The sequence below is a fragment of the Amphibalanus amphitrite genome, unplaced genomic scaffold (assembly GCF_019059575.1).
Source record: "Amphibalanus amphitrite isolate SeventyFive unplaced genomic scaffold, NRLGWU_Aamphi_draft 000209F_arrow, whole genome shotgun sequence".
Lineage (NCBI taxonomy): Eukaryota > Metazoa > Arthropoda > Thecostraca > Balanomorpha > Balanidae > Amphibalanus > Amphibalanus amphitrite.
In genome coordinates, this window is record NW_024881704.1 from 371,171 (window position 1) to 395,023 (window position 23,853).

General features: G+C 51.8%; 1 protein-coding gene across 5 annotated transcripts in view; it reads right to left on the reverse strand.

The window, feature by feature from the left end:
• LOC122385119 (calcitonin gene-related peptide type 1 receptor-like) overlaps positions 1-23,853 on the reverse strand; it is a 137,659-nt gene that overhangs the window by 92,196 nt on the left and 21,610 nt on the right. For 3 of the 5 annotated variants that reach the window (XM_043373125.1, XM_043373124.1, XM_043373123.1), the window contains exon 3: positions 2,505-2,591. In XM_043373125.1, coding sequence (XP_043229060.1) covers positions 2,505-2,525 — 21 coding nt within the window. In that variant the 5' untranslated portion in view covers positions 2,526-2,591. Of the gene's footprint in view, positions 1-2,504; positions 2,592-8,323; positions 8,753-23,853 lie in introns of those variants that run through there. The other 2 variants (XM_043373126.1, XM_043373127.1) reach the window with 2 other exon arrangements.

Here is a 23,853-nt window from a genome sequence, read left to right on the forward strand (position 1 = left end):
GCCGCGGCGCGGGAGTCAGATCACCGTCCGATTGTCCGGCTGGCCGCTCCGCTTTAACAGCTCACTAACTGCAACTGGCCGGCAATTTGGTGGTCGCTATGGGCGATTGTCGGTGATGGACAATGTCGTGGGAGCGGGCCGGCGGCGTATCAGCCTTGATCCGCATGGTCTGGCCGACTGATGGGGATCGGAGTCCACCGTTCGAGTTACCGCCCGGCCGGCCGTGCAGCGACAGATGCAGGTCGACGTTAAATAGACGCGGCATAACCTTAGACATTACCCAGTGCAGCACAGAGGGTCACCGCCACTCTGATCCCAGATGGCCAGCCGAGGGGTTTAGTGTCCACTCGCGTGAAATTAGCTCTTGCAGGAATGGCGCGCAAAGGCTTAGCGAAGGCATGCGCTGGCCGCGTTTTTATTCCATAATAGAAGAGTACGTTTTCCGCAATTCTCAGCACTTATAGTGGTTTGGGATGTGAATGTACCTATATTAAACATGTAATTACATATACATATGCATACATTACATATAATTATAATAGTATACAGTGAACAAGATAGGGGTAAAAGACAAAGCGTCGTTGGCTAAACTGAGGATACGAATGGAAAACGAAGTCCTGCCCACTCAACGTCATTTTCGTCAAATCACTCCAAAGTCCAAGCTTTTTCAATTCAAAGCACATGAAAAACCTGCAACCCACATCCCACGATATTACCATTTAGGCATTGCATTTTCGTCGCCAACAAATAAACTCTGGCTGTGCAGCACTCTAAAAAATAGACGACAATCTAGCGGAGGCAGCTGTACAACAGATCAACAATCAATATATATTACTGACCGGGCCGACGAAATTATTTGGAAACGAGGTTTGCAAAATTGACGTAGGCCCGAGTGCGAAGCACGAGGGCCGGAGTCAAATTTTGCAAACAGAGTTTCCAAATAATTTCGTACGGCTGAGGTCAGAGGTCAGTAAGATTTTTCCTACATGCCGCATACCTGCTAAGTAGTTTCGACAGGTTTTGGTGACACTTTTATACAATTGTTTTGTCCATAATTTCCTAACAGTGATTGCGCTACTGCTGTGGATAAAGCTTTAAAGGAAATTGATAGAAGAAAATGCATCAAAACACCTACTTCAAAAAGAATCGTGTCTGAAAATATCAACTCAGAATAGCACAACAACTGGATATCCAAGGAACATAATAGGTACATGAATAATTTGTCACGACATAAGAACAAGAAGAAGGCATAATATTCCTAGTGATTAACGTGAATTTTCCAGTGTTCTTGCAAGAATATTTTCTTTATTTATGTAGTCGTACTTTGTTGATGCCCTATGGCTAAACTTTCGTGAAATACATTATATTTTCCATATTTTACATGTTTGCTTCGAGGAAAGGACTACAACTGTCAAATAATAACGAAATAACTTAGGCCCAAGGTATCAGTGAACATATCAAACGAAGATAAGACAACAAGCGATAACGGATTTCGATTACCTAGGCGCACATCTTACCATCATTTCGGCTTTGTAACCAATACAAATATTTCAAAACCCTTGATAAGCAGAGCAGATATTTTTTACCAAAAAATGTTAGTTTTCTAATTGTACGCGGCAAATATCATGCAATAATGATGTCAAATATACATTCCCTGTCAATCCTCTGGGCTAATGCGATAAACTGTAGTTTAGAGGTCATTGCCCTGGGCAGTAAACTCGGGCAGTAAACTTTTGTTTCTTGCCCGGCCTATCAAATAACATGGCATTTTGACACCGACAGTTTCTTGGTCATAGTTTTACTGCCCGGCTCGTGCTGTGCTTAAGACATACCCCGGCATGTAGGAAATGACAGGGGCGCCCAATTAGAGCTAAGTCAAAACATTATTCGATTCCAAGACTGCGAGAAACAGCTGCACCCAGTCTTTGACCTTTGCACTTTCGGTGAAGGATCTTCCACCGAATGAAGCAGAGGTGATACCAGTCGGCGCCTGCAGTGACCGACCCTTCCGTCAAATTGATGCTTACTCTGGTCGAAAGCCAAGAAGCCACATCGAAACCCCCATGGAGGACAATATGGTATATTGCAGTTTTATAAAAGTGTCATCGCTGTCATGCATGCCTTTATCTGGCTTTTGTTTTTGGGTAGGCATACGACGACGCAACTGCATGAAATGGCTATGTGCTAAGAGATTAAGCTCTGGTTAGTGTTTCCTTTGAAATTAAAGACCGAACTGTTAAAAGCATTCGAGAAATAGGTTTAAAAGTTGATTCTACGCTCGTAGCATGTAGTTAGGTATCGACTGCTATTCCAGTCTTGCTTTACAGCGCTTTACAATTGTTTTTTGATTTTTCGGTATGACAACAATTCAAGTGTTAGACCAAAAGGCCAAAAGCATTCGTTTGAACAGCATCCTCCAACAAACATCATCTCAATGTCAGCACTGTGACTAATTCATGCACTAATCCGAAAACCGAAGCCAAACATTCCTCGGGAGCACTCACCGAGTTGTTGTAGAGATCCATTGTGGCGTGCGAAGCTCGCGTGAGAAACTTCCACGGATGAGGTCACAGCAGCCCGATCGGTGACGACTGCAGGAGAGGAACGGAACGCAGTCATAAACAGATCGTACCGGGTTCACCCGCGGTCGAGGGCCGGCCTCTTGCTTGTCATGGCGCTACACAGTCGCATCCATGTCGTGGAGGGGCAGGGTGAGCGACAATAACTCCCCAATGACCCCAGGGTATCCCGTCCCACCTCTGACATCAACACCTGTGAACCGCACATGCTATGACGTATGCATAAGAAAACCGCAGGGAGGGAGGGACGGAAGGAGTGAGGGAGAGAGAGAGAGAGAGAGAGAGAGAGAGAGAGAGAGAGAGAGAGGGAGAGAGAGAGAGAGAGAGAGAGAGAGAGAGAGAGAGAGAGAGAGAGAGAGAGAGAGAGAGAGAGAGAGAGAGAAAGAGAAAGAGAAAGATTGAGGGGGAGAGAAAGACTGGCAAGCGATTAAAAAAAAAAAACATTTGGGGTTTCGTCCAATCACTTTGCATATCGGCTTGATGGGCACAACTTTGTCATGGTAAAGATCGATTCAATTTTTGGAAAGCGAGAACAATGCACCGGACGGTAATTTCGTCAGAAATGCATAAAATAGCTAACTTCCACATCCGTATTATGGTTCCAAAAATAGAGCAAAGTAAACAAAAGGTCGCCGAAATATAAGCATGGGTGATTGGCGACCCATCAGACGATAGTCTGCCTCCTTGACGAAAGTCGATTAATCGATTTGCACTAAATATCTCACGATGACCTGTTAACCGATCATCAAAACAGATCCAAGTGGCGTGATGCGACGTGGGGGAGCGATGAACGTTTATTTACAGCAACATTCACGGACACCTACGTCATCACAGAACATCAGTAATCTGAGTCGGACAGAGACCCTTCATCTTTTTCCACGGAATATTGCATGTAACATAAGTGTGCATCAATGGGAGCTATGCGTGTCGCTCCCATTGATTTTTCAATTGGACATGTAGGTATAGTGTTTTTAAGTGAATTTAAGAGAAACACTGATAGAGAATCGCCGTAATATAAAAGCGTTCCTTTCAGTTTTAGAGTTTTTTGAAAAGTAGAAAAGATTAAAGGATGAAATTATAGGTGCTAATAGGTGTTAGTGTGAATAGGCAATCACGAAAAAAGGAACAAAATTCAAAAAAAAAACATTCCTTTAATTGTCAGCGGGTTTGAATGACGCGTCACGTCTGATCAAGGATTATAAATCTTATGTGCTTCGCATTGCACGTTGTTGCGCTGACTGTTTTTATTTCGAAGTTACGTGCTATAAATTAGCCACTTGACAACCACATGCACTAAAGCTTGTAAGCTTGTAGTAGTCGTATGTTTTGCTAGTAACAGTTCCACTCAGCTTGTCATTGGGAAAGGGTTGCAGCTGGCACATATATCTGTGAGTAATTTATCGATGGGTCTTCACTTGGTCATAACAAACGTGAGGTTACTTATAAATTATTATGAGGTTATTATGAGGTTATTATGAGGTTACTTATTTACTTCTAACCTTGCCTAGTGAAGTTTACAGTGAAATCAATGCTTTCGTGTGTAAAAATTAAGTTAAAAAAACAATTGTCAATAAAAACATAAATACAGATCGTTCATGACGTTTAGAGTAGATAGAACATGCAGGAATGAAAACCTTTGACCGATTGTCTTTCCCTGTCCTCAAATTTGCTTCAGTTTTCTTTCTTCAAGCTATCACTTGTCTGTTTGTTAGAATGTATCGGTCCACCAAAGCCCAGCGTGACCCTCAGTTTCAGCTTTCGACATAAATGTCATAACTTCCTGTCACAGCACGTGTAAATTCGCAGCCCCAGCGTTTATGTTCGGAACACGCATTCTCGGGTAAACACCACGGCTCAGTTAACTAATGTATTATCCATGCACATCGGCTCATTACACGCTAATACACTGACCGCCCATCAGGCCGGACCAACTGTCCGCCAGCGCTCCCCTGGGCGAGCCAACCGCTCAGCCCCGAGCTCCACCCGCCGAGCGCACCCTTGAGCGCACCGCTCAGCGTCTGCCGCCGCCGGCGATGCACCGCCTTATATAGGGGGGCTGGGCACCCGCCGACCAATCAGCGGCCGCCACGTCACCCACGTCACCAGCCGGCCGGGACTGCAGGTTGCAGCGCCGGCGCACGCTGCCGGCGGCCGATACGAACGGCCGCCGCTCCCCAACACACACCCCCCCTACACAAGAGAGGTGTACGACCGCTCACATTTCTCAAGTATGTACAAAAACTTAAAACAACAAAGACCACAATGCACCAAAACGACATAAACCGCGCACACACACTTAAAGTAAACTTAACAATACGTTCTCGAGCGCTCGACAAATCGACACGTATGCGCCGCCTCCCTCAACAATCGGGTCCACCGCACGCTCCGGTGCGTGCGATCCACACAGCTCACGAGCCCCCCGCCTCATACTGTCCAGGGGGGCGGCAGAGCCGCCCGTGCCGCACTCGGTACGGCGCGGGCGGGCCGAGGGCGGCGAGAGGCGTCTCGGGTCCCGCACCGCGATCCGGGTGATGCCGCGCGCACCACACGGCAGCCACCTCTCGTGGCAAACAGCACATTCGTTCACCATACGGTGTCAGGTGGTCGTGGTGCCCCATCTTGGCTTTACCGGCGCCGTCCCGCACTCGGTAGGTGGCTCCTCTTCCTTCTCTTCTTCCGTGGCCCCACGGGCACTTGTGCCGTAGGCCGAACTTTGACTGCCCTCCAGTTGCCGCTCGGAAGTCGCGCTCGTTACCGGCTTTGCGCTCGAAGGGGCGTGTGACCGGCTCGGTCTGCACCGGGGCCCTTGGAGGTGGGGTGGGCCTTTTCCGCCTCCCCGCTCGATCACTCTTACCTCCAAAGTCCAGGGCCCTGCCCCACTTTCCCAGCACCGAGGTGTTGCAAGGCGTCTGATGGCTGAGACGCTGTCGGACGTGATTGTTCGGTGGGATTTCTTCTTGCGCCTTCTGCTTGCCGCTCCACTCCACCGGACTAGCGTCCCCTGCGTCGCCGTCGACGCCCGGACGGCTGATGGCGCGTGCTTCCCTGCCCGCCACCTCGCCAGCCGAGTTGACCTCGCCGCTGGTCTGGGCGGTCTGTCGGTCAGGTTGACCTGCGTTGCCGATGCTGGGCGACCCGCCCTCGCTTTGACTCACGCTCTCAGCCTCTGACCCATTCGAGGTCACCGTGACCTCACCGTGACCACCGTGACCGCTGCTGAGCTGCCCGCCCCCGCATTGGCTCGTCCCGGACCCGTCGCGCTCGACCGGGTCCCCGCATGGGGCCACTGGGGCTGGCCAGTGTCGCCACTTGTCGAACCCTGCTGACTTGAAGACGGCCCGAGCGGTGCAAGTCACCAGGGCCACTGCCCGCGCGCAAGCCTGTGAGCAGCGCCTCACCAAACCGGAGTTCGCGGTCCCCGGCTGCTCGTGATGCCCGCTTCCATCGAGCGGGGGTTGGGTTGTTGGCGGAGCCTCGCTGCCCGCCGGCTCTGACCTTACCGTGCACACGAACGACGGTGTGGTTCCCGGGGGCTGGCGTGACATGACCTCGGCGTCCCCGCGGGCGTGACCGCAGATGTGGGGGCACCCTTCCCACTGTCGTGTGGTGCTACTACCCCCCGTGTGTGTGGGCTGCCCCGCGGTGGGTGGACCGTAGAGTGCAGGTGGGTCAGCCACCCTCCGCTGCCACTCACGGCCGCACTCCGCTGCCGGTGTGTCCCCCCGCTGCCAGTGACCCGCGTGCGCTGTGGGGCCCCCCATTGTCGGGCTGGCAGGCATGCCCACGGCCGCAGTCGCCGGGGCAGGCGGGCGTCCCGCCCATCGCTGACCCCCACGGCTGCACCCGCGACAGAAAGGCGTCCATCCGCCGGCCTCCTCAGACGGACCACGGGGGCACTCCGCCCACTCCAGGCCCGCCTGCTGATGACCGCGTGGGAAGGACCACCCCGCCTGCTCATTAGCATGTGCTTGCCGCGCTGGACAGTCGCGGACCAGGTGGTCATGGCTATTACAACGAAAACAACGGCGCCCAGTACCCCGCCTGTTTGGGTTCGGTGGCCCTCGTTGGGAGTTCCTCGCCCCTGTCCCGTGCCCCGTGCGGTAGGCGTCCCGCCTTCCCGCCGTCTCAAGGGCTTGCAGAGCGCGCTGCAGCTCTTCAATTAGCCTCTCCAGCGCGTCCAGCCGCGCAGTGCCGGGCGCGCCTCGGTCTTGCACCGCCAACGCCTCGCCCTCGCTGGGCGGGCGCATTGCTCGGAGTGCGTCCTGCTGCCGTTCGAATTTATCGGCGACCTTCACGGCTTCGATGAGGCTGGCCGGCTCCTTCGTCAGCACCCGCACCCGCAGCTGCTCCTCACGGAGGCCGCATACGAAGCGGCTGACGACGGTCGCTTCCACGGACGGGTCGCCGGCTCTCGCCCCTGGGTATGCCTCCCGGCCTGCCTGGCGTACCCTGTCGGCGAAATCGCGTGTCGCCTCACCGGGCTGCTGCCGGATGTTTGCCAGCTCAGCGTGCGCCTGCATCGCACTTTTCGCTGTGCCGAAACGGGCCTCCAGTGCAGCCACAGTTTGCTTGAGGTTGCTCTGGGCCTCCTCCGACAGCGAGGCGAAATAGTCAAGGGCGCCATCTTGCAGCAGGCTGACCAGGCCCTGCAGCCGATTCTCTTCGGAGAACGCGATCGTCTTCGCCCGGAACCGTCGGTACCACTGACCCCATGATTGTCCATCTTTCCCCGTGAAATTTTCAAAGTTAGATAAAAGTAAAAGTTCTCTTTCCATGTTACGTTACTCTACTGAGCCGATTCAAAATAAAATAGAAATAAAAATTTACTTTAAATGGTGCAACCCAACGAATGCGTGCCCGCTAGTGTCCGAACCGTCCTACCGACCGCGCCAGTTGTTCGGAACACGCATTCTCGGGTAAACACCACGGCTCAGTTAACTAATGTATTATCCATGCACATCGGCTCATTACACGCTAATACACTGACCGCCCATCAGGCCGGACCAACTGTCCGCCAGCGCTCCCCTGGGCGAGCCAACCGCTCAGCCCCGAGCTCCACCGGAGTTCTATAGCCTTGGCTCCACCCGCCGAGCGCACCGACCCCCACCGGACACGATTTGGTAGCCGAGGTCTGTGACGTCAGCCGGGCGTGAAGTTTTCCCTTCACCATAGGCTTCACACACAAACTGGCCGAAGTTCATGCCAGGATAGCCCGGCTTGAAAGTGCAAAAATGATTAAATTTTGCCCTCAATAGATTCCTTGCTTCATTTTATAACTAAACACGTCCGTTATTTGGCCTCAATGAAGTTAAAAAGTACTCAAAATCGAAGTTCAAGAAGATGCTGTCCGAGCACAATCTGGTAACATCACGTGACCTCTTTTAAGCAGAATGTATATGATTCAAGGATGTTTTTACACGATTGCTGCCTAAAACATCATAAATAATACGCTTGTAACATTTATTGCTTCTGTTTAAGTCATAACATTGCAAAACGCAAAGTTTATCATGGCAGTCACGTGACCAAAGGTATAGCAGGGGTTGGGACAAGCACTCAAAGGATTTCAAGTTTTTTAATTAAATTATATAAATTTCATGATGAAATTGAAAGAATGTATTTTTTCCTAATGAAATACAAATTTTCGTATGTAAAATATTTTCCTTATGGGCGAAATTCTCCATATAAGAAATGTCAGTGACGTCACCAGGGCTTTACTCAAAACATCCGACCAACATCCGACCTACCTGTTTCTTATAGGTATCTTGGAGCGCACCGCTCAGCGTCTGCCGCCGCCGGCGATGCACCGCCTTATATAGGGGGGCTGGGCACCCGCCGACCAATCAGCGGCCGCCACGTCACCCACGTCACCAGCCGGCCGGGACTGCAGGTTGCAGCGCCGGCGCACGCTGCCGGCGGCCGATACGAACGGCCGCCGCTCCCCAACATTTACACGGCGATATCAACACCACCGTCCACTTTCATCGCACGCATCAATCGGCCGCTCTCGTCCCGGCCACCTCATTGCTACTCCGCTCCGCGTTCACACCGACCCCATCTGAGACGTCTGCGGCGCGGCTGCGGCCGATCCGGCGCTCACCACTCAGTCGAATACGACCTCCTCGGACCAGACCCGGCGCTGTTGTTCGATTCGACGGGCGGCCGCCGTCAGTAACGACAAGCCAGACGGCGGCGACGGCGGCGGCGGGTGCGGCATTTGCAGCGCGAACAGCGGCGTTTAGTTTACATTGGCGCAGAACTGTAGGTCCGGCGTTGCTCCTAGAATAGCCACCGGGCTGTGGCCACACTGGGTCTGAGGCGATGAGCCGTGAACGGGTCATGTCGCGCGCACAAAGACAGGCTTTTGTCCAACAACGTGCCGCGACGGTTCAGCCTCACCCGACAGTGGGGCGACGTGCTGCGCACGAGGGGGTTGCGGCTGGCTTGCAGAGGTGTGGGAACGAGGTCTCAGCACAGGGGGTGAGGGAGAGCCAGCCGGGTTTAGCCGGCTCGGCCGATCGACGCGCCGCCCTGGATGGATAAGCTCAGTGTAAGCTGGGATAATGCTGCTGTTTTCACCAATGGATGGGCCCACCCAGTGCTGAGGGGAGGGGGGGGGGGTAAACTCCCGGATTTGAGAGGCCCCGCCGTGGCACATTGTAGGGCAAGGACAACCGGGCGTTAGACCATCCAGTGCACGAGGGAATTACAGCATACCAAATCAATTGAATATGCAGCTAACTCTTACGGAGGATCCGTAATTTCCGGTAAGGTGATGCGCATTGAGCACTCATGAAGCCTGATTGACAGCGAAATGTCAAGAGCAGTAGCATTAAGAGCGATGTGTTCCATTGTAATTCGAGCCGTAAACCCTAATGTATTGCTGGTCCCTTCCCGCCCCCCGCCCCCCCCCCCCCAAAAAAAAAAACTAGAGGAGCAGCAGATGCGTGCAATATCTACGTTGAACGAATCGGTCTATAAACGTGGCGAGTATGCGTGCTACGTTGAACGGTGGCACGCATACCCGTTTTGTGTTATTGGCTGGTCAACGTTAATTGATAAAATAGACAAAAGAACTAAGAAGTGATATGCAGGATTTATTTCAATAAGGCATCGGTCCAGAATGGTTTATCTCCCCCTCTCCCCCCTCTCTCTCTCTCCCTTGCCCTCTCTCACTTTCCGCTCTTTCTACTCTTCCCTGCCCACCAACTCTTTTCCCACTTAAATTATATGTATATTCTATGATGTCTACCACGCCCTCCCATATTGCAGTCCTATCAGTCCACTGAATAGAGTCAATACTTAGCGCTGACCTTTATCCCACCTCGCCCGGCTCCGACTGTATTCCTTGTGAGAACGGAGCGGCATTATAGGCCGTCTCTCGCTGAATACTGAGGTTCAGGAACGAGTGCAGACCGTGACACGACCCACGGGGCGCAGCGAATATTAACCAGACCTGCCAATGCACCGGCTAAAAGCTACCGCGCCGCCGCGGGGCCTCTTTCCACATCAGTACAGATCAAGTCGTACAGTTTTCAGAGTAGGTTTCACCGCGATGGGCATACATGATGCCTGTGACTTCCAGGTACGGCGACTTAGCGATTGATCAGATCAGATCAAAGGATCAAACCAAAGCCTGAAAGGTTGTGGTAATCCGTCCATCTGCCATGGCAGTGTCATGAAGATATGAACGTTCATTTTATATTTAGTTTGTTTGGAGGCAGTAATGAGTAAACATGACAAGTTAGCTTAAATTGGCCGTGATGTAATCATGACAAGCAACGTTTGTTATTCCGTGCAACATTATAAGCACAAAAACATTTTTGCTCATACATACGCGCGTATAAGTTTACGCGTGTGCAAGGAATGCGAATCCACGCGCTGCGGGGTATTATGCTACATTGTTGATTAATTAAAACTAGACGGACCAGGTCACGAATCACGATACTATGTAGGGTTGATGGTCAATACAATCAACCAAGCTCAGCCATCACCAATGAATAAATCCAGACCGTGTCTATCGCGCAATTTGCTTCCAGACATCATGATCGACAGAGAGCGGCATTTGCCGTCAAACTTCAGACTCGGCGCGGGCACCGACTGGCTGAAGAGTTGCCGAGTGAAGCGGCTCTCATGCGCGACTCCCGACGGATCAGGTAACTTCCCGGGACTGGGGTCGCTCAGCGCGCCACTCAGGGACGGCTCGGCCCACACACGGGACGTGCCGAGGTGTTCCAGAGGTCTGCCAGAGCGACAGACAGTCTACCCGACAGCCGCCGACAAAATGGATTCACCGAAACCCTCTCTGTCGGCCGACTGGTGAGCGCTCAAGTTTCCACTTTGAAAACAGCAGCTAATGAGTTAAGAGCTACCGGTAAGAATTTTCATGAGCGTGTTGCAAATGTTTTCTCAAGAGAGGGAGCCGTGCTTTTTAAGTTGCACCTCAAAACGCCCGAACTTTCTGAGCGGTTTGGAACTGCTAACAACAGCCTCTGAACTGAAAACAAGTGCATTTACGGCAGCTGGGACGAGCCGCATTCGAGGCGTGGTCTTACCGAGTTCTCTGCGACCGTCTAAGCGAGCCAGTCCGATGGACCACTTCCCGAAACTCCAGCTGCAAACCGCCACCACACGGCAAAATTCCAACAAACACGTCCAGCATTTCGAGCCTGGTTAGGCAGTGGCGCGCTCGCGGAATGCCACATCAATTACTGGCGACGTTTGCAACTGTCAGCCGGTCAGCCGACCATGAACAGCGCCCCGGGCAGCGCCCGTGTCACACAGTCACGTGATTGTCACGTGACCGCCGGTCACATGGGGGCGGAGCGGGCCGCCAGAAAACAACCGACCGACCGGCGCCCGGCGCCTGGCGCCCGGTGCCAACTCCGCGGCGGCTAGACGCCTCAGTTGGAGCCAAGGTGGAATTCGGGTACAAATCAAGACGTAGAGACTGAACACGACGGCTGTGACGTCAGAGGTGGGTCGGACGAGACAGCGGCGCCGTCGGCGGTGTCGGCGACTGTTTTGGAACCTCTCACCGACCCGGCAGCGGGCCGGTGGATTTCAGCAGAGAAAACAAAACGTAACTCTCCGCCTGACACCGACGTCCGGGAAGGCAACTGGCGACCGTTCCTACTGCTCTGAAAGTTAACACCTCGTCTGTTTTTATTTACGACGAATGAACACGGCAGATGCATGGCACCAAAGGTATAACACTGGTTCAGCTTCCTTCAATATTGATAAAAATGCTGGCAGTTGAGAGCCCTGGCAACAGGACATACAATTAAATCGTTCGGGTCTTAAATGTTATTCACACTTGAATCCTTCAGGGAAAAGAATAAGGAGAACGTTGCAAGAAGTGTTGGGATAATACGCTGGATAGTGTCGCTGCTTGGGAGGTTTTGACTAGAGTTGCAAAGTTTCCCCCAAAGGCTGCTACCGGCACCGCCCCGCCCCACAAATTTTTTTTGGGGATACCGGCATGCTACCACGCCCAAAGCAAAAACACCACCAAATTACCGGCATACTAAAAAACCTGCATTGTTATTCCAGTTTACCCCTACAAGAGATGCCACATTTTCCTCTTAGTGTCCAAAGTTTGAATCATATGCTAATAATTTTTTTTTTTTGTGCAAAACCAAAAATACCGGCATGCTACCGGCAAGACATGCCAGATACCACAAAAAAACCTGCGGTAGTGAAAAATTACCGGCATGCCGGTAATGCGGTAGGGAAACTTTGCAACTCTAGTTTTGACATCTTCCTCACAATTCGACACACTAAGCACTTGCAACCACCTCGTCACACGTACTAAATCATCTTTGGATGTCGCCCGAAATTGAAACACGTTTCCTTGCCTTCTGGCTGGTAACGAGCATCATGGGACATTCGGCTGATTGAGGGGCCGACGGGCAGAGTGCAGGATAAATGGCATCCTGCGTCAGACGCCGGCTCTGCACCGCGAACCGTCCCCGGAAGTCGATAAATTACCTTTCATCTGCCAATAGTATGCGGGCGCCCTTGCGTCATGGGATGCAAATAAGGATATCTGCGGCGACTCGGTCCGCCAAAGGGTGCCTGCCGTGAGGCGCTAAGTGCCGTCCGTAATAGAGCGGTAATCAAGTGGTAATTGAGGGGTAGTCAAGTCATGATTTACACCATGGTCAATGTCATGGGGATGTTTGGAAATCCCGACAATGATACAGTGGCTTTTATTGCCTCTAATTGGATAACATTAGCAAATATGAACATCTCGAACATCTCGACGGACACAAATGAGAGGATATAGGCAGCTGCCTGCTATAAACTGTGGAATATTCAATAATACTTTCGCTGATTCCTGGATGCCACCTGAATAGCTCGAAGAATTTCATAACACACAAGCCATCTGAGGCTGCAGTAAATCTTCAAATAATAAGTGAAGCAATTTTGGCTGTCATGAACTGAATTATGACGTGATTTATCAATATGTTCAAGGTAGCGCTGGCCGTCGAACAAAAGCCGAGGGCTGCAGAATCGGAATAAATATTGTCTAAAATGCCTTCAAACAAAACACATCGGGATATTTACTCAAATGAGACCAAATCAAAGAAACAACAATCCCAGGACAGTAATCAATTTGCAGGAGAATTGGTCGGAGCCATAGGCTGGATTTCACTTGCCTTCATCGTGACCAAGAGATGCTTCGCGTTTTAGTGTGCATTAAAATAAAACGTCTATCGGCAGTTAAAATCTTACGTTCATAAATTCATCGACACGATCGCTCTAAAATGTCGGCCGAAGGTGTTGTGAAGTGCAGAACATTGTTAGCTCCACTCACGAAACGGCTTCAGGCTCGGGCGAGTGCCTTTCGAGGGCGTCGATGAAGTCATATTCGCTCGTAAATAGCGGCGTATTAACGATGGGCCGATAGTTTGAACGACTCACTTCACGGGGCGGAGAGGACCGTTAACAAAGCGGACCTGCCCTTGGGGCCGCGTGAACACGCTCAGGTTTGATCCCCCGACACTGCTCTATATTGCGTCACGCAGATGCGGTATACCATCACATACAGGGATGTGATACCTTCGTCATCACGCTTCTTCTACGTCATACAACGGTCGCTGTAGCTCATCAATCGGATTAAACATTGGAGAATGACAATAGAGAGAGACGAATAATAGGCACCACTACAAAAAATGACGGTGGGTTTGACCACGGTCGTTAGGAGATGTCCATCACTCAGCTCGTTGCGGTGTTCCGAGTCCACGCTAAGCATCTGAATCCGGCCTTCCTGAGGCTGCCAAGACCTACCTCGGACAATGGTGGGGGAAATGCGATTTGCACATTTTTTCAGGTGTGCCTTATGCCACTCAGGCGCGGATAAGACGCTACAGACGGTAGGCAGACAACTGAACCAGTGACAACTGAACCAGGGACAACTGAACCAGTAAAACTGAACCAGGGACAACTGAACCAGTGACAACTGAGCCAGTGACAACTGAACCAGCGACAACTGAACCAGTGACAACTGAACCAGCGACAACTGAACCAGTGACAACTGAACCAGTGACAACTGAACCAGGGACAACTGAACCAGTTACAACTGAACCAGTGGACAACTGAACCAGTGGACAACTGAACCAGTGGACAACTGAACCAGTAGACAACTGAACCAGTGATAACTGAACCAGTGACAACTGAACCAGGGACAACTGAACCAGTGACAACTGAACCAGTGACAACTGAACCAGTGACAACTGAACCAGTGACAACTGAACCAGTATGACAACTGAACCAGTGACAACTGAACCAGTGACAACTGAACCAGTGACAACTGAACCAGTGACAACTGAACCAGTGACAACTGAACCAGTGTCCAGTGGACAACTGAACCAGTGACAACTGAACCAGCGGACAACTGAACCAGCGGACAACTGAACCAGCGGACAACTGAACCAGTGGACAACCAATGTCGTACTGCGCTGTATAAGCATAAGGTAGCGGGTGGCTGGACGGACGGTCTGTGCCAATTTGCCGGTCTGCCAATTGATTTGTGTCCGATCTATTAGAGTGTCCGTCCGAGAGGGCTGACAGGGCTGACAGGGCTGACAGCTAGCCTGGTGGTCGCGAACTGGTGTGGCAACCGTTACGCCCACCTGGGACGCCCGAATAGTTAGCAACGTATAAATGATATTCACTTTGATGGCCTAACTCGGGACAGACAGGGCACGCAACGTGGGCTTGGCAGAGTTCAGCCCGCCTGGGCCCAGAGGAATCTCCGGTATATAAATGGATTCACTGCTCGGGCTTACATCGGGCTTACGCCAAACGTCGCACAACTAGGGCTAAACAACGGCTGTCCTGAGCTCGCCGAGAGGCCCAGAGGGCATACCACCGGCAGAGCATGGGCTTTAGTCGGCGTTTTTTGTGTCATACGCCGACTTTAGTCTTTAGCCCAAGCGCTAGCCGACTTTAGTCCAAGCGCTGGCCGACTTTAGCCCGACTAAAAATCTCGGGCAAGCCGCACTTCAGCTTGCTTGGGCCCGGAGTAAAATTGCTTGCTGGGCTACTGGTTAGTGGTTCAGTTGTCACTGGTTCAGTTGTCCACTGGTTCAGTTGTCACTGGTTCAGTTGTCACTCGTTCAGTTGTCTACTGGTTCAGTTGTCTACTGGTTCAGTTGTCCACTGGTTCAGTTGTCTACTGGTTCAGTTGTCACTGGTTCAGTTGTCCCTGGTTCAGTTGTCACTGGTTCAGCTGTCACTGGTTCAGTTGTCACTGGTTCAGTTGTCACTGGTTCAGTTGTCACTGGTTCAGTTGTCTACTGGTTCAGTTGTCCACTGGTTCAGTTGTCCACTGGTTCAGTTGTCTACTGGTTCAGTTGTCCCTGGTTCAGTTGTCCCTGGTTCAGTTGTCACTGGTTCAGTTGTCACTGGTTCAGTTGTCCCTGGTTCAGTTGTCCCTGGTTCAGTTGTCACTGGTTCAGTTGTCCCTGGTTCAGCTGTCACTGGTTCAGTTATCCCTGGTTCAGTTGTCACTGGTTCAGTTGTCCTGGTTCAGTTGTCACTGGTTCAGTTGTCATGGAACCGCTACAGACAGATGTCCGACCATCGGATAGCCAGGAAAAATCTCCTAATCACTTAACGTGCCATGTGAAAAATAATCATATGGTGCAAACCAAGGCACCTTTTTAATGGTTGTAAAGTCAGATGTCCGGTTAATAACAAAATCTGTCCTCTGTCGTCTGACGAGTTCCACCGACTGATGACAGCCAGCGCCGATTGACCCGCCGGCTGTCGCGATTTTGGCTGATTAACTTCACCCGTCGCGTCGGGCCTCCTCTAAGGCGGAGCGAGAGTCCTCAGCTGCCGGTTGTCAGGGTGTAAGAGACCCGTCAATGACGACTTGTCATCCGTCACAAACGGCCTGTCATCCGTCCGGCGCCCCGCAGACTGTCACCTGCGTGTAACTGGCACTGGGACTATCAGCCACGAGCTCAGTCTGTCATGGATTTACTACGGAGTACGAGTCTGCCATAAATCCAAAAGGATTTGTCACGGGTTTTTGTGGATCTACCGAGGATTTGTCACGGACCTCCAAAAATTCGCTTCCAATATTTTGCCTTTTCAAAGCGGAGGTCTGTCATGGCTCTGTCACGACTCTGACACGGATCTATCACGGATCACGGATATCACGAATCAGTCACGGATCTCTCACGACTCTATCACGGATCTGCCGATGCAGTGACGGCCGCCAGTACTGGGAACCGTGTGTCGGCCGGGTCCGGCCACCGGACAGGCTGCGGTCTGCCGTCTGTCCCCGCGCGGACAGCACACGAAGCCGGGATTAGTGCGGCGGCCGGCGACAGGCAGCGAACGTGGCGGCGGTTTGGTGGAATGTCGCTGCCAGCAGAGACCACCGGCAGTCTCTCCAGACGCCACCGAGACTCTAAACCAGTGATTAAAGGACTGGAGTCGCCCGAAAGGAGTCCTTATAGGCGGGATTGAAGGATTTGTGAAGAAGGTGGCAGTGGTCTCAGAGCTGCCTGTGGTCTTCGATGCCTTTTATCGATATTAAAGCCGAAATAATGATTTACTGCACGTGTCATTCAGATTCAGCGGTGGATTTTCCGTAGAGCATATTCATGTCCCTTTTATCAAACTTTTAAGCCTATATGATCCCCTGACCGACAGGTTCGAGTTAAAGCACCCTCGGCACGTCCATTCATTTAAAAAAGTTTGTGGGCTGGTGGGCGGTGCGGCGCTGCGCGGCGGCGGCGGCGGCGGCGGCGGCTGTCATCTCGGCGGGGAGGCGGTGCGCCGATCGCTGATGACGCCGTTGAGAGGCCCCACCCAGCCGGCGCTCAGCGGCCGTCGCCGATTACGGCCCGAGCGGCGACATAAACCGAGATAGAGCGCCGCTCCGGCCCGCCGCCAGCGCGGCCGCCGCGCCGCGGCCCGCCGAGTGACCCGGCCGGCGTCACACGGCCGGCCGAGCGGCGCGGGCCCGGGAGGGACGGCACGCGGCGCAGGACGGCTCGCGTCGGCCGACAACGCGCTCGCCGCTCGCAGGATGCATAAACGCTTCTGTGTCCCTGAATATGTCTGAAGCTCGCCTATTTTTCTCGTAGAAAGCGTAGAATAACCTATGTAGTTAGCGGTCACAAATTTCCTGACATCACAAATTCTTCCTTCACACGAATCAGGTTGGAGGGAGATGAGATCTAACGTTCTGAGCCAGGCATTGAACGATCTAAAATGATGAGAGCAGCAGCTAGTTTTCTGTTCAACTTCTGTTCAACTCTTTCTGGCCAGAAATGACCATCGAAAACTTTCTTCGCGGCTGGTCCATTTTCACATGTCAAACTTTTGCACTTTTTAGACAACTTGGAAGTGGCATTGTTGCTTTGCAATTGTGCTCGGACCAAATGTAACACAGAACAGTCCAACTCTTGCCGCGAAGGTTTGATGGGCTCTTTGCTTTGACAAGTAACCGGTGCCCCTTACTTCCATCGGGGCGCGGCGGGAGAGGCCGCCCGCGCCGCGCCACGCCTCAGCGCGCCACACCACGCCGCGTCCCGCATACCGAGCGCGTCATTATCGCCGCCAGCAGCGGGCTCAACGACGAAGGCGCGGCCGCGACGTGCCAATCGGTGCGCACCGCCGCGCCACTATCGTCGCTGCTGCACCACCATTGTCGCCGGCGCGCCACAGTCGCATCCGCAGTGGATCGCAGGGATTGTCAACCCGTCACCACGGCATTTGGGACAGAGGGTTGACCTGAATGGTACACGAGTAGTTCGAAATAGTTCAGCGGAGAGTCGACGTTATGAGTTGGACTCATGAGCCCAAAATGAGCGGTAGATCATCTCATGATGTTGGGAATTTAGGCGAGTCAACTTCCATTCAAATCCCTCACATTTTTTTTCTCCTATACATCGATAAAAATCAAAGCAGCATTTTATGAAAGCATGCGTTCACCAGGCCCGGTATTAAATTCCATCATAGCTGCACGCTTCCTTTCCCAAGTCAATCGCCCTTCCATTCTGTGAGCGCCCGGCTGAACGGTCCCAAAGCGAGCGTGGAGCCTCACAAAAGGCGTCCATTGTCTCGTGCCGCGGTCGATCGGCGCAGCGGCATCGGTTTGTTCACCTCACTCTAACGGACGGAAGGAAGCGAATTGATTGATATTCTGTTTGCCATTCACTTAGGTTTGACTAGCAAATACACTGTCAGTTAAAGTGGTTCAGTCAGTTAAATTATTTGCATTCGTCTCCCACCATATCATGTTATTCACACCGCTGTAAGATAGTAGCCAGTTGAATTATGAATGAAAGAGAACTCATCAGCCAAAGAAATACGTCACATATCTTTCATCGACACATGATAAAACACTACATAAGTTAGACCACATAAACATGCTGTAACTTTTCACTATCTATATTTCGCGCCCCATGTATGTCCCTTACAGCATTTTCACACCTCAGAGTTATTACCTCGCCCATTTTACCGTACTCCGTGACGACCTCGACCTCTCGTAACCCCCACCCCCGTACCGCCCAGGTAGGTAGGCTCCCCCTCAGCTGTGCACCATTTACGAAGCGTCGCCTCCGTCTATGGCCTGTTATCACTACATAAATTCGGGTGCGGCCACCCCGGCGGCCGGTGGCGGTGGCCGAACAAGAGTGTAAACCGGCGGCGACCGGAGGGGTGATGGAGGCCTCGTGCGACCACCAGCGGCGGCCGACCGACCAGCTGGGTGGCCAGAGCTGCCATCAGCATCGAAAGACCGACCAGCAGAGTAGTCAGGTCAGAGGCAGTCACAAACTTCAGACCAATCAGCGGGTGAGCCAGCGCACTGCGAGGAGGCAGGACCACTTCCTTGGATGGAGGGACCAGCAGGACCAGCATTGTGGTCATTAGTCAACGTAGCCATCTGCATCAAAAGACAGACCAGCCAGACTAGCACTGAAGACCCTGTGACCAGTGACCACTGACCACTACTCGGCTTCAGCGTGGGCCAGCCCCACCGGTGACCAACGCGCGGGGACCAGCCCGAGTCACGTGTGTCGGACTCTGACTCCAACCGACTGGAGATGAACTCTTGAAACCTCAGTCGACCCGTGGCCTTCACCGTCTGCCCTTGAGCCGTGGCCGACCGGTCGGGACGGGTGGTCCGATCGGACACCTTCTGGGAGGCTGGACAGCGACCGGTCGGCGAGGGAAGGGTCTGTCCCACAGCCCCACACCGATCGAGGCACCCGTGAGATGGGAGAAAGATCTAAGAGATCTGCGCCTCAGAGTGCTGCTGGAAGTGTAGAACGCTAATTCCTAAGGTGCCCCTAGGAATTTTGCGCATCTATATACGCACTTTGCTGAACTCGCTGCAAAACGTATCCAATGTCGGCTCATTTGTATGCAGAAGCTCGCTCCCACGTACTATATTTGATTACTAATCCGGATATCATATTATCCGGGTGTAATATACTGCCACCTGTCATGTTATTGCATACACGGACCGTGGACACCGTCGGTAGCTCACGGAGGACACTGGCGGTAGCTCACGTCCCCCCAGCTGCGTCACAGGTGCAGACTGACGCGGCACGTGCCGGCCGTATGGTGGCGCGTCATCCTTCGCACGGCCGTCATCCCTGACGTAATGACACGCGCCAGGACATGCACCATGAGCATGAGAAGTGAAACACGTGTTGACATAGAATGGCGGAAGGATGGTGCTGCTAGACACAAAAGAGCGTACGGATGGATGGACCTTCTTGGTAGGATGCGAAACTACCAAGAATTGTTGCGTGGATTGTGGTCGACTTATGGTAGTGGGAATATCGGGCATAAAATGTACAGTATGACGTCACCAAGTCTGAAACTAAATTTAACATGGGGATGAGCATTGTAAAGGCTGCTGTGGCTACCAGGATCCAAGTAATAAATCATACGTTATCACTGATGAATGACATTACAATAGAGTAACAATGCCAAAACCTCGGTAAAGGCATGTGTTGCTTCAAAAATCACCGTAGAAAAATAACGGCCGGTCATAAAAAGCGATTCGTTCCGTTCGCATAGCATAAGTAATATGTCTCTTCGGAAGTCTGGCGTCTAGCAAACGGGGCAGCATACGCGCCTTACTTTCAAACACCCCGCAGTCGAGTTTTCTGCTCTATTCCTTACAGCTCAGGTATAAAGATGCACCGCTCACATCTCCGATGCCGGTATGTAGATGCGCCACTCACTCGTCAGATGTGCGCCGTTCACGTCTGTCTCAGCCCGTGCCAGACCGTGTTCCGAAAGTGCAGACATCGCGAGCTCTCAGAGCCGGCGGGGAGCGCCGGCGTCTGCAGCTCGGCTCAATCCCTGTCGTACATAAAACCCGATCCACGCGTGGCACACAGCCAGACCGACGGCCCTCGGAACATAGGCTACGGAATAAATCTATCAACACGATGTGACCGCATTTTCACGTCATCGACGCTAGGTGAAGACGCCACAAAACGGAATGTTATGTGTATAATGATGATTGGTGAGTGAGTTATGAGTTTTGAGTGCGAGGAAACATCATATTGTGCAACAGTCATGATGATATGGAAAAATCGCAGGCGGTTGTTTAGAGTTGGAGATGATATGAGTCGGTATGTTTACCGACGACGTTGGCACGGAAAACCTGAGACCATTGATTCTCGCGTTTGCAATACCACAGGCAGTAGCGTTGCCAGCGAAATAGCGACTTAAATCCGAGACCTGGAACGCAATATTGCTCTCTTCCAGAAATAACCCGACAGATAAATGAGATTCAAGTGCGGCTTCGGTGTTGTAACCCGAATACATGCATCGCGGGTCAGATCAGATGAATATTTGAAGTGATTTGCTCCGAATCTCGGCTGGGGAGCTGTCTTGAAGTGCCGATGTTGATCGAACACATCAGGCTCCTTGAGAAGCCACTCGATCTCCATTCAGAGCAGATATGGCCGCACGTTTCAGATGCCGAGGAAGGTCAGCTCTCGACATTTAAACGGCGGCGAGTGTGGCGCTATCTGAGGATGACGCAGCCCGTGTGATGACGCGGTAGCGGGGAGTGGGCGGTGAGCGGTGTCGGTGTGTGTGCCAGGGAGCCGCCTCTGTGGACAGGGCGCTAATCTGCCGCCACACACCACCAGGAGCCTCGCAGTGGTGACCGCTAATTTATTCTGATTGATGAATGGTATCTATTAAATACATTATTTCAAGGGGGGGGGGGGGGGTTACTGCATAACTGGAGAAGTTGACAGTAACGGCTTTAATGTGGTGTTTTATTCTTGGAATAAGTCACTCTGGAAGCTGCAAAAATTTATCCGAAATTGAAAAAGCTGAAACATGTCAACGATCACTATTTCCAATCTCCATCTTAGCTACTGTGACGTCAATAAGAGGCCTTTGTGACGTCGGTTGCCTTGCCAAACACGTGTAACTCAATATTTTGTAGATCGTACACGATAGTCGTCTTTGGTACTCATAATCAATTATAATTTGACACTATCGGCTGTATTAGTAAAAATCATAACTAGTCACAAGCAACAGATTGTCTCATGATCGATGGTGACACTTTTCATGATGACACGTGACTTGTATTGGACGTGCGACAGTGCCGGATGGGGTTTTTGTCCGTCACACCGCTCCTGAGACCGGTGGCACCAATCCGGGAACCGGTAGAAGAGCCCGGCAGCAGCGGGAAACTGTCACATTGTTGATACATTGCACGTCTCAAATTGTTCAGCGAGCGCGCTCCGGCGACTTGGAGCGGAATAATCCCGACCGAAGTGGTTCCATAACTTTGTAATGCGATAAAGCACGTTTCCCCATAATGCCTGAAAAGCGCTTTAAAAGCAGGTTAAGCCGATTTGCATCGGAAGCTTGATTGGCTGCAATGTGTTAAAAAACCTGCTACTTAAAGCTGCTTAGAAGGGACAGAAAAAACTGCTCGAAGGACAGAAACATGAGAATATCCGTTGAACATGGTTTGAGAAGTCCTAAATCTGTTTATGGCTGTCAAAGTATATATACGAGTATTCCGCAGCAAGAGTAAAATGCAATAGGAGGGAGGCACTGTCTTATGCAATATGCACTGCCACACCAAATCGAAAAAAGCCAAGAGCGCATGATTGCCTTCCCGATCTTCCAAAAAGCCGGCTCAATGATTTAACCAACTTATTCTCAGCTTAAGTTGAAGTTCTGTGAATCCATTCAAACAGTGTGCAATAGATCAATCGTAAAAGGTCAACGATTGGTATGTGGCAGCCGCTGAGATGACTGAAAGATCTTTTCAGGTTGCATCAAAGCCGTTCAAGAAGCGTGTGTGGAAATGTCAAATATCTCCCCCGCCCCCCCCCCCGCCCCCAGTTTTAACTTGGCCAACAAATTGGAAACTCTGATAGCATATAGTGCATGATAACTTGTCACAAAGAGAAACGTGCTGACAGTGTCGACTCTTCTTGCCACTTATTGAAAGCGATCACTCTATCCTGACAAATGTACAACTACAAAATACAAATCCTACGACTACAATGGCTCCTTTGTTCCGTGGCCAGGTCAAATCACGTTGATTTTTAACAGCAATGACAACGCCCTGCCCAAAACCTTCTGCTCGTCACTGTTGTGACACTTTCCCTGTCACTTGTCAGTGCCTCCCTCATCTCACCCTGACCTCGCCCCACCTCACTCCATCCGCCAGTTGAGCGTCCCATCCCTCCCCGCCCCTCCAGCACCCCTTCCCCTCTGCGATAGAGTAACGAGTCCCATCCGCTGGAGCGGCGCCGGCGACCGGTTACTATCAACTGACCACAGGATGTCGATCGAACCAGCGAGCACAGCGACAGAGTTGGCCACGGGTCGACTGAGTCGACCGATACAGCGACAGATTCGGCCACGGGTCGACCGGCCAACCGATACAGACCGAGCCAGTCACGGGCCGATCGGCCAACGAGATTTGCGGAATATCAGCCATCGAGCATGCAAGATCGACTGAGACTGAGGTAGACCGACTGAACCGGCGACTAGACAGACAGACTCGTCCATCAACTGGAGGAACTGTGAAGCGAAGTGGTGGCAGTCGCGGCGGTAGAGGCCAGGTCTTTCCAGAGACACACGACTACGTTCGGCTACAGTCGGTTGGAGGGGTAGCAACAACCAGACCAACCGACAGACAGAATAGACAGACAGGCGGAGTGACCTGTGACATGACAAGGCTTCGCCGTAGCAACCCTCACAAACCCACTGACGCGCTCCTGGAGAGTAGACTCTGCGACTTGTCAGACCGTCACAACACATCATCACGAAGTTCACCGTTCATATCAGATACACCCTCGTGACATTGCGTAACGTCATATCACATCATCTGGAACGGAGGCTCACACCAGAACAGCCTAGAAACGCCCTCCAGACAGGCGTTCCAGTCAAAACAGACTGATGTGTCAGTGTCATTAATCCAGTCTGTCTGGAAGGAATCCCGCCCCGTGCCAAACTCGCCGCAATATGAGCGGCCCGCCCCGAAATCGTCTGATCGTTAGGCGATTTGGAGATTATTCCAGCTCGGCTGAATTTCGCAACTAGCTAGGACCTGATGAAACTGGCTGATATTTATGCTATGGTATCCTCCGTATCAATAGCGGTTTTTGTTATGATGTAGGAATTTTATACGGCTGCGGTTTGACTACTTCATAAAGTGCAACCACTTAGCTCATCATTTATCTCGTCAACCCCTAGCGTCAAAAAAGAAAAGAAAAAAACCAGACGTCCTCGGAAAGCCCCCGCC